The following is a 14,070-nucleotide window of genomic DNA, read 5'->3' as shown; positions in this document are numbered from 1 at the left end:
TTTGTTTCAGTTTTTAAAGTATTCAAAACGACTTGGACAAATGCATAATGTACCAGTAATGAACTTCGATAACTTATAGATAAGTTATACCAACGATTGATTAGCGTGTTTTAGGCGGCCACAACCTATGCCCAACGATAGTCTAACGTATGCATAGCGTGGCAGCGTATCATCTACGATTACGTGAGGTTTTCTATTCATAGGCTGCAACTTCACTTTTAATAAATGCCTGTCACTCGCTTATTGTTTTTGGATGCTGGTGCTCTGCAATTGAAATCGTTTTCATTGAGCGAGTTAAATCGCTTCCACAGCACTGCAGTCACGGCACCAACAGCAGCAGGCTCAGTGCCAGCCTCAAGCCAGGCTCAAGCGGATCCCTGTAGAAGGTGTACTGCTTGGTTATCCTTGGACCCACTCTGGCTAGCAGCTTGTCGAACATCACTGGAGGCATTCGCAGGAAGTTGGTGAAGGATGCATGGTCCTCGTTCCGGAGTTCCACCATGAGCTGGTCATATATGCCGTAATGGCGTCGAACCCGATCCATGGTCTCACCCAGTTCCTTCTCCTCCGTTCACGTCTTCTTCTCCCGGCTCTATTGGCACGCAACTGGTGCAGTGTCAACTCGATGAGATCATGTTGATGTTGGAGGACAGGTAGGTATTGTCGTCTCAGCCTTGCCGTATCCTCCATCTCTCGGAATGACATGGACATGTACTCACCACGAAATCTAAAAAAAAGACGGGTTCCTCCTGCGAAGCCCCTTTTTATATACCAATTCCCCTAATCACTGCCAATACGCCATTATACGGTATCTGTAAGTTAGAAACACGTTCAGTAAGTTTTGTGGTCGTCCTGAAGACGTCAAATACGTCTACATACGTATTTGTGTGTAGGACATACTTTACAAATAATTCCCAAGCACGTTACTCATAGGTTATAAATAAGTCACGGGTACCCTAAACATTACTTTGATGTGTTTCGACGTATGAGGAACTTTCAAGTAATGTGTTGCGAAGTGTGAACAACGTTCGTGTAGCGTGCTTACAACACGTTACTCATAGGTTAGAAATAAGTTTTGGGTACGCTAAACATTACCTCGACATGTTTCGACTTATGAGTAACTTACAAGTCACGTGTGTCGACGTGTGTCAATGATCGCATAACGTGCCTACAACTTATGGCCAGCGTAGCGGAACGTGTGAGTCATACGCCGGCATACGTCGTAAAATTTCAAGCATGCTAAAATTTGAGGACAACCCAAAAGTACAACGTTTAAAGCCAGCGTACTACGACGTATGGCAGTGTTTTTCAGCTTGCTCTTAACGTATACAAAACGTACCCATAACGTATTCGACGTGTGCCAGCGTTTCAGACAATTTTTTCATAAATCGGCATACGCTGGCTAAATCGTCAAGGTGTGACAGCGGCTTTAGTAAGGCAGAGGACAGTGGAAAGATCCTAGGATGGGGGGGGGGGTAAGATGGTAGGGGTAAGGAGAGGGTTTAACAGGGAAGGAGTCAGGAGGAGGTAGGTTTAAGGAGGTGGGAAGGTGAACATTTAATAATGGAAGATGAACAAGTATTGCAAAATGGGATTTTTTTAAAAACTTGTAGGTCAGAGATTCGTTTAAATACATAGGAAGATGGATCGAGTACCAAAGAATTGACAGAGTGGAGAAAAGAAGCCTTGTAACAGATGGAATTTTTAGACACAGGATGAAAGAAAGGTCGAATTGAACACAAAATTTTGAAAAAGAAGAACCAGGTGAAGAGGGGAAGTTCATGCATTGTTGGAGACCTTTAAAAAAAATATATTTATATTTTTGAAGATTATGGAAGGGTAAAGGAAAAGTTTGAAGAAAAGGCCGTGAGGGTGTGTGGTGAAAACCTTCACAAATCAGAGTAGGATTGGCAGGGAAGAGGGCCAGGAAGGAAGAAGAGTTGGTACAGGAAGTCATGTGGTTACGTGGGGTATAAGGTGAGAAGGGAAAAGGTTTTTTTGTTGTATTTTTTTATGTATTAAGACATGACATCGAGGGCATAGTTGGGGGATAGAAGGAGGGTCGAGAGAAAGTGGAGAAAATAGAAACTGATGGTACTAAGGAGAAAATACAAATAAACATGATCGTGCACATCGATGGGAAGATGGGTAGGCCTCAGGGAAACCTGATATGACAAGACCGATGAAAACTCACCAAAACTGAACCAGGAACACACAATAAACACGGAGGCAACAACGACAACAGCAACAACAAAAAAAAAACAGTCAAAACACGACAATGACCAGAAACTTATATTTGAGAAAGTCGGCAGAGACCCCTGGAGAGATCCATCGTTCGCTCAAAAACCGGAACCGGAAGCTGCGCTGTGAAATGAGTTTTTAAAGTCACATATTTTCACCAAGCTCATGTCAACATTTCCATTCATATACTTTCAGGTGATGTTTTTGTCCCAGATTATTATAATGTATTTATAGTCCATGGATATTAATAGGGGGCAGACCTCTGTACCCCGTAAACTGTTTCACAGCAAATTTAATGCATACGTGAATTGAACTTTGATTTACTTTTCTTGCAGCCAGCGGTGGACAAAGGCGTAGAACCTTCGCTGGTGGACATATCTATCCACGGGGTAAGAAATATCACTTATTGTCTGCACAACCAGGGCACGATTAATGTGGAACTCGGTTCGTGATTCTGAAGATGTGTGTATTTGAATCGATGCATGTTTCATCAATCGCACCAATCGCCAAAATCCCACAACTGAAAAGCGGGGGAGAATTGCAGAAGTACATGAAGCTTCAGGTTTTATCTGGAAAGACAAAGGCTCGGAAAGTCCAACATTTTCAGCCCCGGCGGTCAACATGAGGGGCCAACGAAAACCATGTGTGCTCAGATCTTTAAATTCCCCTCCCGGTGTGGTGGAGTAATACCAGCTTGAAATAGACCATGAGACCATCGCAGCAAGTTTGTGGTGCCAAAATAAACCCGAATGCAATTTCTTTCAGCAATTTCTGAAATTGTGGCAAATATACACAAGTTTGTTTGCAGCACCGTGTACTTCAATTCGATGGTGATTTCAACCACGTGGATCAGGTCGTTCATACAATATGACTTCCCTTACAAGAAACTTCAATGCAGGAGGAGGCCATTTGGCCCATCACAGCCTGTGCCACCAGGCAATGGTTGCCACCATAAGGGTTTTTGTTTTTTTTTCAAATTCTCTAACCTTTAAATGCTGAGCTTCATGTAAGGAAGCCGCACGTACATTTTTTAAAAAGTTTTTGGTGTGACTTGGCCAGGGTTCGAACTGACGACCTACCAGAATCAGAACAAGCATTCTCATCTTTATGCTTCCGAGCTGTTTGATCAAGTATATTCGATATCGAATGTTGCAATTGTTAAATCATGTGGCCAAGAAGTTATGATTGTGAAAATTTTCTTGTTACGGTTGCAATTGTAAAACCATAAAAGTTGAATCATAAGGTGGAGATAATTTTTTTTATCCCCCGCCGCGTGGCGGAAGGGGGATATTGTTATCACCCGGGTCGTCCATCCGGCTGTCCGTCCGTCCGTCCGTCCGGCTGGCTGGCTGGCTGTGCGTCAACATTTATCGCTGTGAGTGTGATAACTCATAAACTGTTCGCCATATCGATTTGAAATTTGAGTCACACATGTACCACCTGAAAAGGAAGAAACCAATTGATTTTGGGTGTGGCCGGATCCAAGATGGCCGACTGGGGCGGTCGTCCGTCCGTCCGGCCGGCTGGCTGGCTGGGCGTCAACATTTATAGCTATGAGTGCGATAACTCATAAACTGTTTGCCATACCGATTTGAAATTTGGGTCACACATGTACCACCTGAAAAGGAAGAACCCTATTGATTTTTGGCGTGGCCGGATCCAAGATGACCGATTGGGGCGGCCATCTTGAAAAAAAATGTTTTTTTTTGTAATAAATGGAAAACCGCTTATCTGATTTCAATTATTTTTCAATGGCGGGGGATTCCCCATCTCTGATGGTGTGTGTATATATACATATATATATATATATATATATATATATATATATATATATATATATATATATATATATATATATATATATATATATATATATATATATATATATATATATATATATATATATATATATATATATATATATATATATATATATATATATATATATATATATGTATATGTATATATATATATATATATATATATATATATATATATATATATATATGTATATATATATATATATATATATATATATATATATATATATATATATATGTATATGTATATATATATATATATATATATATATATATATATATATATATGTATATATATATATATATATATATATATATATATATATATATATATATATATATATATATATATATATATATATATATATATATATATATATATATATGTATATATACACACACCATCAGAGATGGGGAATCCCCCGCCATTGAAAAATAATTGAAATCAGATAAGCGGTTTTCCATTTATTACAAAAAAAAACATTTTTTTTCAAGATGGCCGCCCCAATCATCTATATATGTATGTATGTATGTATATATATTGTTACGGATTCGCGCCCGCCGGCGTGCTGACGGCCACGTAACTCGAATCGCGGCACGTCGCCCACCGGACGGACAATCCAGTCGTGACCCTCTCGGACTAACGCCGGGAACCAGTCACGGGTGGACCTTTCGGTCTCACCGCGATCGAGCCAATCAGCCCCCGCGTGGGATAGGGTTGCTCGCCAAATTCGACCTACCTAAGTACCCACGCGGAGGGTAGACCGGGCGATCGCACCTCGCCGCAGGTCGACTTCGGACACGGGCCACTTAAGCGACCCGTTCCGTACTATCGGGATAACCGAGCGGTGTTATCGTCGGCCTCGACGGTTCGATTAATTATCGGGCGTATTCAGCCCACTACCAACCCTTTACGTGAAGCAAGATGAGGATTCAATGAAAGAAATGACGAAGCAAAGCGGGAAACAGTTCAACACAAAGCACATTTATTCGCGCTGAACGGAAAGCACACATATTCAATTCCACCAAAAGCACATAGAAAAGAAAAACACAATGCAATTTACACAAAAAGCAAATGCGACAATGCAGATCTAATACCGATTACGCGAGCACACGGCAACACTTATACAATTTTACTTCACAGACGGCGCCGACAACACATACCCAAAACCAAGGAAAAGAACACCCTCAAAGATGAGGAGGGCCTGAGGCCGAGACCGGGTCGGGCCTACCCGTCTGGTGATGAGACGCGGAGCGGCGATGGTGCCTCAACTCCGCGGGCCTCGCGGACAGTGTCTGGTAGGGGGTGGGAAAGGGGCCCCCTTGGTCGCACTATCTCAGCGCGGGGGGAAACAGGAGGGGGTTGCTGATGCTCGGGGTATAGAGGATTTCCACTCTGCCTCGAGTCCCGCGACGAGCGTCTCCACCTCGGCCAGGTCGCGCCGTCGGCCTCCCTGGTGTGCAGCTCCCTGCACGACGCGAGCACCCCCTCGTCTGCCCTCGCCGCCTCTCCACAGCTCCGTCCCCTCCGCTCCGACTCCAACGCACACGACGACGACCAACTCCTTCTTGCTTCTTCTTCCCAACTCCACAGCCCGCGAAGTCTTAACTCCTTATTCCCTTGACTGACGAACACGGTCGCTTATATAAGCCCCGTGGCTTCGCTCTCTCATCTTTGACCCCCTCCCTTCGACCTTTCACCTCGCTCCCCATTGGCCCGAGAAAAAGTGGGCGTGAATGCTTTTTGATCCATAAATTTGCATATAGCGATCGCCCTCCAACGCCCTGGAGGCGGGGCCAAATCGCCCCTCGCTCACCGATTGGACGGCACAAAAGTGGGCGTGTGTCGTTTTTGATCCGTTTTTGAAGCAGAAAATCCATGGTTTTGTACACGCTGTTCGGCGCGCGCCCTGCACGAGTCCAACACCGGTACCCACAAGCGGCGCAAGAACGGTGGCGATGCGACGGTTGCGAGGTGTGACGTGAAGGTCGTGGCGATTGTGGTGAAGCGGCGTTGTGGTTGGTGGTTGATGTTGTGACTGGTGGTGGTAACAATGGCGGTTGGTCCAAAATAAAGATAGTAAAAGAAAAACGGCTATCCTGAAGAGTCGCAGCACGCATAAATGACATGTATTCCCACTAGACAACGGGTTTGGGCCTAACTACACATATACTTACGGAGATATCTCACCTAAGGGACCTGAATGGTGGTTTGCGAATTTGGTAACCACAACACTACCCCCTCCCCTTTTTACAGACTCGTCCCGAGTCGTCAAATTTTCGTGTGCCATCATGTGTAGTTTTCCCCTAGTACATTTTACCTACGGATCCCTGAGTGCGACATTCATGGTATTCGTGTCCCCAAAATAAATAACCTGAGGGCTGCGTAACTATCTAAACAAACTCACTCACACGGACGACTTAAATAAAATTGCCGGCGCTAGGACAGACATGCCGGGGGCGCACTCATATTTACAGTACATCTTAACCTTAACTTACAAATTTTACACTAAACCATGGCCCAGGATCATTGAACTCTGCAAAAAGAAGTTAGCAGGGAGCCAAGCTGCCCGCATGCAGTCTCTGGCTCAAACAATGCAGGTGACAGGGAACGTGGCTGGCTGCTCACACGCAGTCCAAGGCCTTCCCTTTTGAACTGAACGCAGTGAACCACAACGGTGCATGGGCTGCACAAACGCAGTCTCCGTGCCAGCTCAAGTGGCACACGCAATGAGCACAACGAATGGATGGATGGATGGTTTGAATTGAACTCAGTGAACCACAACGGTGCATGGGCTGCACAAATGCAGTCTCCGTGCCAGCTCAAGTGGCACACGCAATGAGCACAACGAATGGATGGATGGATGGTTTGAATTGAACTCAGTGAACCACAACGGTGCATGGGCTGCACAAACGCAGTCTCCGTGCCAGCTCAAGTGGCACACGCAATGAGCACAACGAATGGATGGATGGACACAAACACGGTGCACGGGCCGCCACTGCAGGCCCGTGTTGTAGCTGCCAACAGGGCAGTTCTTGCAGCTTGCAAACTGTTGCCTTGCGGATCCTGGCGCACATGGAAATGAACAGGGGGGGGGGGCAAAGCAAAAATTGAACGGGGCTGGTGAACGTGGGCAGTGGGCATGGCATGGCAAAGGTGCAGGCAACACAGCCCGCAGAAGAAGGCCGCTGCAGGCAAACACAGCCGGCAGATGAACTGGCCGGCACAGGCCTTGAAGAAAAACAGCCAGCCGGCAGATGAAGTTGGCCGGCACAGGCCTTGCAGCAACACAGCCAGCAGATGAAGCTGGCCAGCCTTTGCCGTTCAGTGGAGGTTGGTGGAGGGAGTGCGGTGGTGCTGGCCACTTGGAAGGCGGGCTCGGACCTACCTACCTGTCTCCCTCCCAACCTATCGCCTTTGCCTGTCACTGTACATACCCACTCCCTTAATTTGTCAAACCCCAATTTAGCCCCAACTTGTTTTTTATTTTTATGTCTACCTCCCCACTATAAATCGTCCCCTAACCCCCTTTATCGTCCTTGTTCGGCTAACCAATTCTGTCACCTAGCCTACTCCCAACCCCCACGTTCCCTTCCCGGAGGGGAACAAGGGAGAGCTCGCGTCCTGTGTCGAGGCCCAACGAAGCCTCAGAATGGCCTCCCCAGAGTTCGGCGATCTATAACCAAAGTGGGTCCTGCGGCCCACAACGACAGCGAGGGGATGGATGGTGCGGAGGGGTACATCTCCTAATCTACCCTATCCATTTAACTGTTAAACTACCCCGGGGCTTTCAACAAGCGCCTCTTGCTTAAACTATTGGTTCTATAAACCCAGATTCCCGTCGCCTGTGTTGGTGTCCTCACAATTTCGGGCCTCGCCCCCCCAATTTTCGCTCCGTGCCCTCACACGGTCTCCTGGCTGGGACACGTGGCTCCCTTTGGCAGGCACGACCCTCTGCCGAATCTCCCGCTATGGCACCCCCGGGCACTACACTGCCTCCGAGCCTACCAGCTCCCTAACACCAGGGAGTGCCCCCCATGGCACCTCCCCTGAAACGCACACGTGGCAGGCCGGCCTCCCAGGCCCCTTTCCGAGGGTCACCCGTGCCCACAACACTGCCCACGCGGATAATGGCGCCCCGGGCCCCCGCACCAAGCAGGCGCACCCGTGCCCACTACGCTATCCCGGCCCCCCATGGGCCCTTGGCCTACCGCGGCCGACTAGCCTGGTGCCCGGGGTACCCACTCAGCGATACTCACCTTTCGCAGCCACGCTCCCAAGCCCGTCAACAGGGCTCCTGCATCCCTCCAAATGGGTCTCGAGCCTACTTTCCCACCAACAACAAAACGACCTCCATTTTTCAATTTGACTAACCCAGCTAACTCAATCTACACTGACCCCGGGGTCCCTTGGGCGGGAGTCACTCCTCCCCCCAATCACTCATCGCACCATGCATTCCCCATTCGCTCCACTCACACAGACCCGCTGGCCTCACTCACTCACCAAGCACATGCTTCCAATTCACTCACCAACAACTCTTCAACACACACACCACTGAACTCTGCCATCCTTCTATCTGCATCCCCTAACTAACTCGTGCTCCCACGTCGTCCCTTAAACTAGTAGCACGTTCCTTTTAACACTACGTAGCTAAGCTACGTCCCCTCTACACATTCACCAGTCTGTCCATGTCCTCAAAATCATCAAATCATTTTATTTCCCAACCTAAAGCTCACCTAATCCCTCTACCTAATCCATTCCACGGACTCCATGAGGACTTTCCCCTGCCCCATGAAGTCGGTCTAGCTAAGCTAACCCTTCCCCCTAACTAGTTTCCATCCTGTGCCCCGGGGTAAGGGGTTCTTCCCTCCTTGCCCAGGAATCCTGTGCACCCGAAAGTGAGGCTTGCTGTTTTTTTTTTTTTTTTTTTTTTCCCATGCGCAGCACCTGCGCGGCAACTCAGAGCTCGCGCACTTTGCACCTGCCCGTGACGTCATGCAGCTGCACGTGTTCCTCGTCCCTCCTTGGACGGGACCATCCGGCAGAGATACCCCTCCTGCCGGATTCCAACCCCACGTGCAGCCATGACGTCACCGTGCGCATAAAAAAACAAGCCCCACGTCTCGAGGGGTTTCCCACGCGAACACATGTGCTTTGCCCGTTGGAGCTTAACACACACGATCGCGTGGAGAACCCGTCCGGTCCAAATCCATTTACCTGCCTAAACTTTGTCCGTCCGCGGGATCGGCAAATCCACCGCTGGCGTTTCCGGACCAGGACTTCACTCTCGCAAGCGAGCACGTGGCGGTCTCGTGCGTTGCACAGCACGAACCGCGTGCTCACTGCTGGGCGAACCCGGCACGGTCCCCGAAACAACTACAGCCGCTACTCGGCTTTCTTTCTTTCCATGTCGCCGTCGTCGCCTCCATTCCACCCACGCACACCTGCGTGTTACGACGCACACAGTCCACTCCATCACATTCACACCGGGAGACGCGGCTGCGTGCTCCCGCATGCCAACCGACATCTCCCTCACATACCGCTCTCTCACACACACGGTCTCCCTTGCACTCGGCCGTTCACTCACGCATGCCTCACTACTCACACAAACCATACTACTTACACACGCGGGGGCACTCACCCGCGGTGCCTCATCCACACACCGTGCCTCACTCACACACGCGGGGGCACTCAACCGCTGTGCCTCATCCACACACCGTTCCTCACTCACACACGCGAGGGCACTCACCCGCGGTGCCTCATTCACACACACGGCGACACTCACACACGGTGCCTCATCCACACACGGTGCCTCATTCACACACACGGCGACACTCACCCGCGGTGCCTCATCCACACACACGGCCTCTTCCACACACGGTGCCTCATCCACACACGGCGTGCTGGGAAGCACGTACTCCGGCACCATCGCCACCACACCACTCACACACGGGGTCGCTTCCACACACGGGGACGCACTCACGCCTTGCACCACACACACAGGGACAACCACACTGGGGATTTGTGTCCCCACAAGGGTCTCCGGGGCCTCTATACCCCCCAAGCTTTCCGTGCACCCGTCCACAGCACTCCTCCTCTCAACCTCGCAAAGCACGACCGAACTCACCTGGTCGTGACTCACCTCAAGGGGGAATACTCCCTCCCCTCGTTCCTGGAGGAGGCCATCCAGGTGCTCGCACTGGGTCTCTACCCAGTCCGCCAGCTCACCCCCATTATCCTCCACTACCTCCGTGTGTGTGTGTGCGTTACTTACCCCGTCTTCATCGTGTTGTCTCTCCTCTATTTTTTCTGTCTCCCGTGTCTCTATACATTTATAAGTTTCTGTCGTCGTCACCTCGTGTCTCGACTCACACGTTTTGGTCTCCCCATTTAATTTTTCCCTTTTGGTCACCGTCGATTCCTCTGTCACGACCCTCGCCCAACACGCCCCCCGAATTATTTTTTTACCCGCCTCCACCGCGGGCCTGTCAGCCGTTGCACCCCCTTCCAGCTCGTTTGCTCCCACACGTGGAGTCGCCATTCCCAGCTCCCTGGTCACGGCCTTCATGCCCGCCTGCAGGCATCGGCCCATGTTCTGCGTCTCACCCCTTAGTTCTTTCATTTCTTTTTTCATTTGCTTGCCCATGCTTTTCATTTCGTTTATAAATTCATTTGCGTTTGCATCCATCTTTTCGTTCATTTGTTGTGTATTCGCATCCATCTTTTGTGTATTCGCATCCATCTTTTCGTTCATTTGTTGTGTATTCGCATCCATCTTTTGTGTATTCGCATCCATCTTTTCGTTCATGCCTTTCATTTCGTTTGTATTTGCATCCATCCTTGCTGTCATTGCCGCCAGCATGGCGCATAGCTGGGCCATGTCGGATGCACTCAGCTGAGCCGTTTCGGCAAGGGTTGGGGAAGGGTTTTGGTGGAGAGGGGGGGGGGGAGGTGTCATACACCGCGGCCGCTGCCGCACCCATTTCGGGCTCTGGGTTCAGTTGGGCGAGTTCGTTTTCCTGTACGGGCATTCCATCCTGGGCCATGGATCCTACACATTCTACATCCATTTCTAATACCCCCGGCTCCCGCTCGCCTTGAGACGCCATCTTGCTTCTCGTGAAGGGTTAATTTGAATCGCTCGTAATTTGGAGGGAATTGGGGGTCGCTGTTCCATGTGTCACCCCTGGACCGATTCCCGTGAATTTAGCCGGAGACAGGAGAGCCCGTTTTCCTGTTCTCCGATACCAGTGCCGCGAGGAGGGCGATGAATTTGTATCCCACTCCTGACACCAGTGTTACGGATTCGCGCCCGCCGGCGTGCTGACGGCCACGGAACTCGAATCGCGGCACGTCGCCCACCGGACGGACAATCCAGTCGTGACCCTCTCGGACTAACGCCGGGAACCAGTCACGGGTGGACCTTTCGGTCTCACCGCGATCGAGCCAATCAGCCCCCGCGTGGGATAGGGTTGCTCGCCAAATTCGACCTACCTAAGTACCCACGCGGAGGGTAGACCGGGCGATCGCACCTCGCCGCAGGTCGACTTCGGACACGGGCCACTTAAGCGACCCGTTCCGTACTATCGGGATAACCGAGCGGTGTTATCGTCGGCCTCGACGGTTCGATTAATTATCGGGCGTATTCAGCCCACTACCAACCCTTTACGTGAAGCAAGATGAGGATTCAATGAAAGAAATGACGAAGCGAAGCGGGAAACATTTCAACACAAAGCACATTTATTCGCGCTGAACGGAAAGCACACATATTCAATTCCACCAAAAGCACATAGAAAAGAAAAACACAAAGCAATTTACACAAAAAGCAAATGCGACAATGCAGATCTATTACCGATTACGCGAGCACACGGCAACACTTATACAATTTTACTTCACAGACGGCGCCGACAACACATACCCAAAACCAAGGAAAAGAACACCCTCAAAGATGAGGCGGGCCTGAGGCCGAGACCGGGTCGGGCCTACCCGTCTGGTGATGAGACGCGGAGCGGCGATGGTGCCTCAACTCCGCGGGCCTCGCGGACAGTGTCTGGTAGGGGGTGGGAAAGGGGCCCCCTTGGTCGCACTATCTCAGCGCGGGGGGGGGAACAGGAGGGGGTTGCTGATGCTCGGGGTATAGAGGATTTCCACTCTGCCTCGAGTCCCGCGACGAGCGTCTCCACCTCGGCCAGGTCGCGCCGTCGGCCTCCATGGGGTGCAGCTCCCTGCACGACGCGAGCACCCCCTCGTCTGCCCTCGCCGCCTCTCCACAGCTCCGTCCCCTCCGCTCCGACTCCAACGCACACGACGACGACCAACTCCTTCTTGCTTCTTCTTCCCAACTCCACCGCCCGCGAAGTCTTAACTCCTTATTTCCTTGACTGACGAACACGGTCGCTTATATAAGCCCCGTGGCTTCGCTCTCTCATCTTTGACCCCCTCCCTTCGACCTTTCACCTCGCTCCCCATTGGCCCGAGAAAAAGTGGGCGTGAATGCTTTTTGATCCATAAATTTGCATATAGCGATCGCCCTCCAACGCCCTGGAGGCGGGGCCAAATCGCCCCTCGCTCACCGATTGGACGGCACAAAAGTGGGCGTGTGTCGTTTTTGATCCGTTTTTGAAGCAGAAAATCCATGGTTTTGTACACGCTGTTCGGCGCGCGCCCTGCACGAGTCCAACACCGGTACCCACAAGCGGCGCAAGAACGGTGGCGATGCGACGGTTGCGAGGTGTGACGTGAAGGTCGTGGCGATTGTGGTGAAGCGGCGTTGTGGTTGGTGGTTGATGTTGTGACTGGTGGTGGTAACAATGGCGGTTGGTCCAAAATAAAGACAGTAAAAGAAAAACGGCTATCCTGAAGAGTCGCAGCACGCATAAATGACATGTATTCCCACTAGACAACGGGTTTGGGCCTAACTACACATATACTTACAGAGATATCTCACCTAAGGGACCTGAATGGTGGTTTGCGAATTTGGTAACCACAACAATATATATATATATATATATATATATATATATATATATATATATATATATATATATATATATATATATATATATATATATATATATATATATATATATATATATATACATATATATATATATATATATATATATATATATATATATACATACATATATATATATATATATATATATATATATATATATATATATATATACATACATATATATATATATATATATATATATATATATATATATATATATATATATATATATATATATATACATACATATATATGTATGTATATATATATATATGTTGGCGCAGTGGTCTGGGCAGCGGTTTGGGATCCAAAATGTCCTGAGTTCAAACCCCGTTGGGCCACTGAATTAATACACCAGGGGGTTGACAGCCTGTCATCCTTCCGAGGTCGGCGAAATGAGTACCAGTATACTGGGCCGGTGTATACCCCGGTTAAAATAGGTGTACCATGTCCCTGTGTTGTAAGAGGCGACCAGGGTTGCGTCAGGAAGGGCATCCGGCGTAAAACATGCGCCAAATCACAATGCGGATCATACGGATGATCCGCTGTGGCGACCCCGAACGGGAGCAGCCGAAAGAAGAAGAAGATATATATATATATATATATATTTTTTCATAATCAGTGGGCAGGTCTGAATCACGTATAGAATAAGAAATAGGCAATGTGTAATCATGGTTTTCTATGCCCACAGTCCGCTGTTACCATGGATACCGATTGGTTTGGGCAGGATAACATCTCTTTCTTGATGTGCAAATGCAGGAAATTCGTCCTCCACACCTGGTGGACAGTACTCCCATACGACAGCCCTGGCGGTACTTCACTGTCTCTTGCTTGTACTCACTGTACATGTGAAACACTTGGGCTGGCCGGACTTTGGTTGGGACGTTAAGCTGGCTGTACCATCTGCCAGCATTCAACGGTGAATGTTAACGATCCCACAATGCTTTTCGAAAAGTGAAAAGTGCAAACCATGCTGTGCTGGTATCCTG

General features: G+C 49.0%; 1 protein-coding gene and 1 long non-coding RNA gene across 2 annotated transcripts in view; one reads left to right on the top strand and one right to left on the bottom strand.

The window, feature by feature from the left end:
- The window catches only part of LOC147026144 (uncharacterized), a 42,300-nt gene that overhangs the window by 27,066 nt on the left and 1,164 nt on the right, over window positions 1-14,070 (bottom strand). The gene's annotated exons all lie outside the window — the stretch shown is intronic.
- Window positions 1-14,070, top strand: part of LOC147026145 (melanopsin-like) — a 117,969-nt gene that overhangs the window by 102,868 nt on the left and 1,031 nt on the right. The window contains exon 10 of the mRNA XM_085881265.1: window positions 2,577-2,630. Coding sequence (XP_085737391.1) covers window positions 2,577-2,630 — 54 coding nt within the window. The remainder of the gene's footprint in view (window positions 1-2,576; window positions 2,631-14,070) is intronic.

This window comes from Eptatretus burgeri, chromosome 5, assembly GCF_056783735.1.
Source record: "Eptatretus burgeri isolate ZD-2024b chromosome 5, Ebu_testis_v1, whole genome shotgun sequence".
Lineage (NCBI taxonomy): Eukaryota > Metazoa > Chordata > Myxini > Myxiniformes > Myxinidae > Eptatretus > Eptatretus burgeri.
Note: the sequence above shows the minus strand (reverse complement) of the source record. Positions and strands in the feature narration are given on the sequence as shown.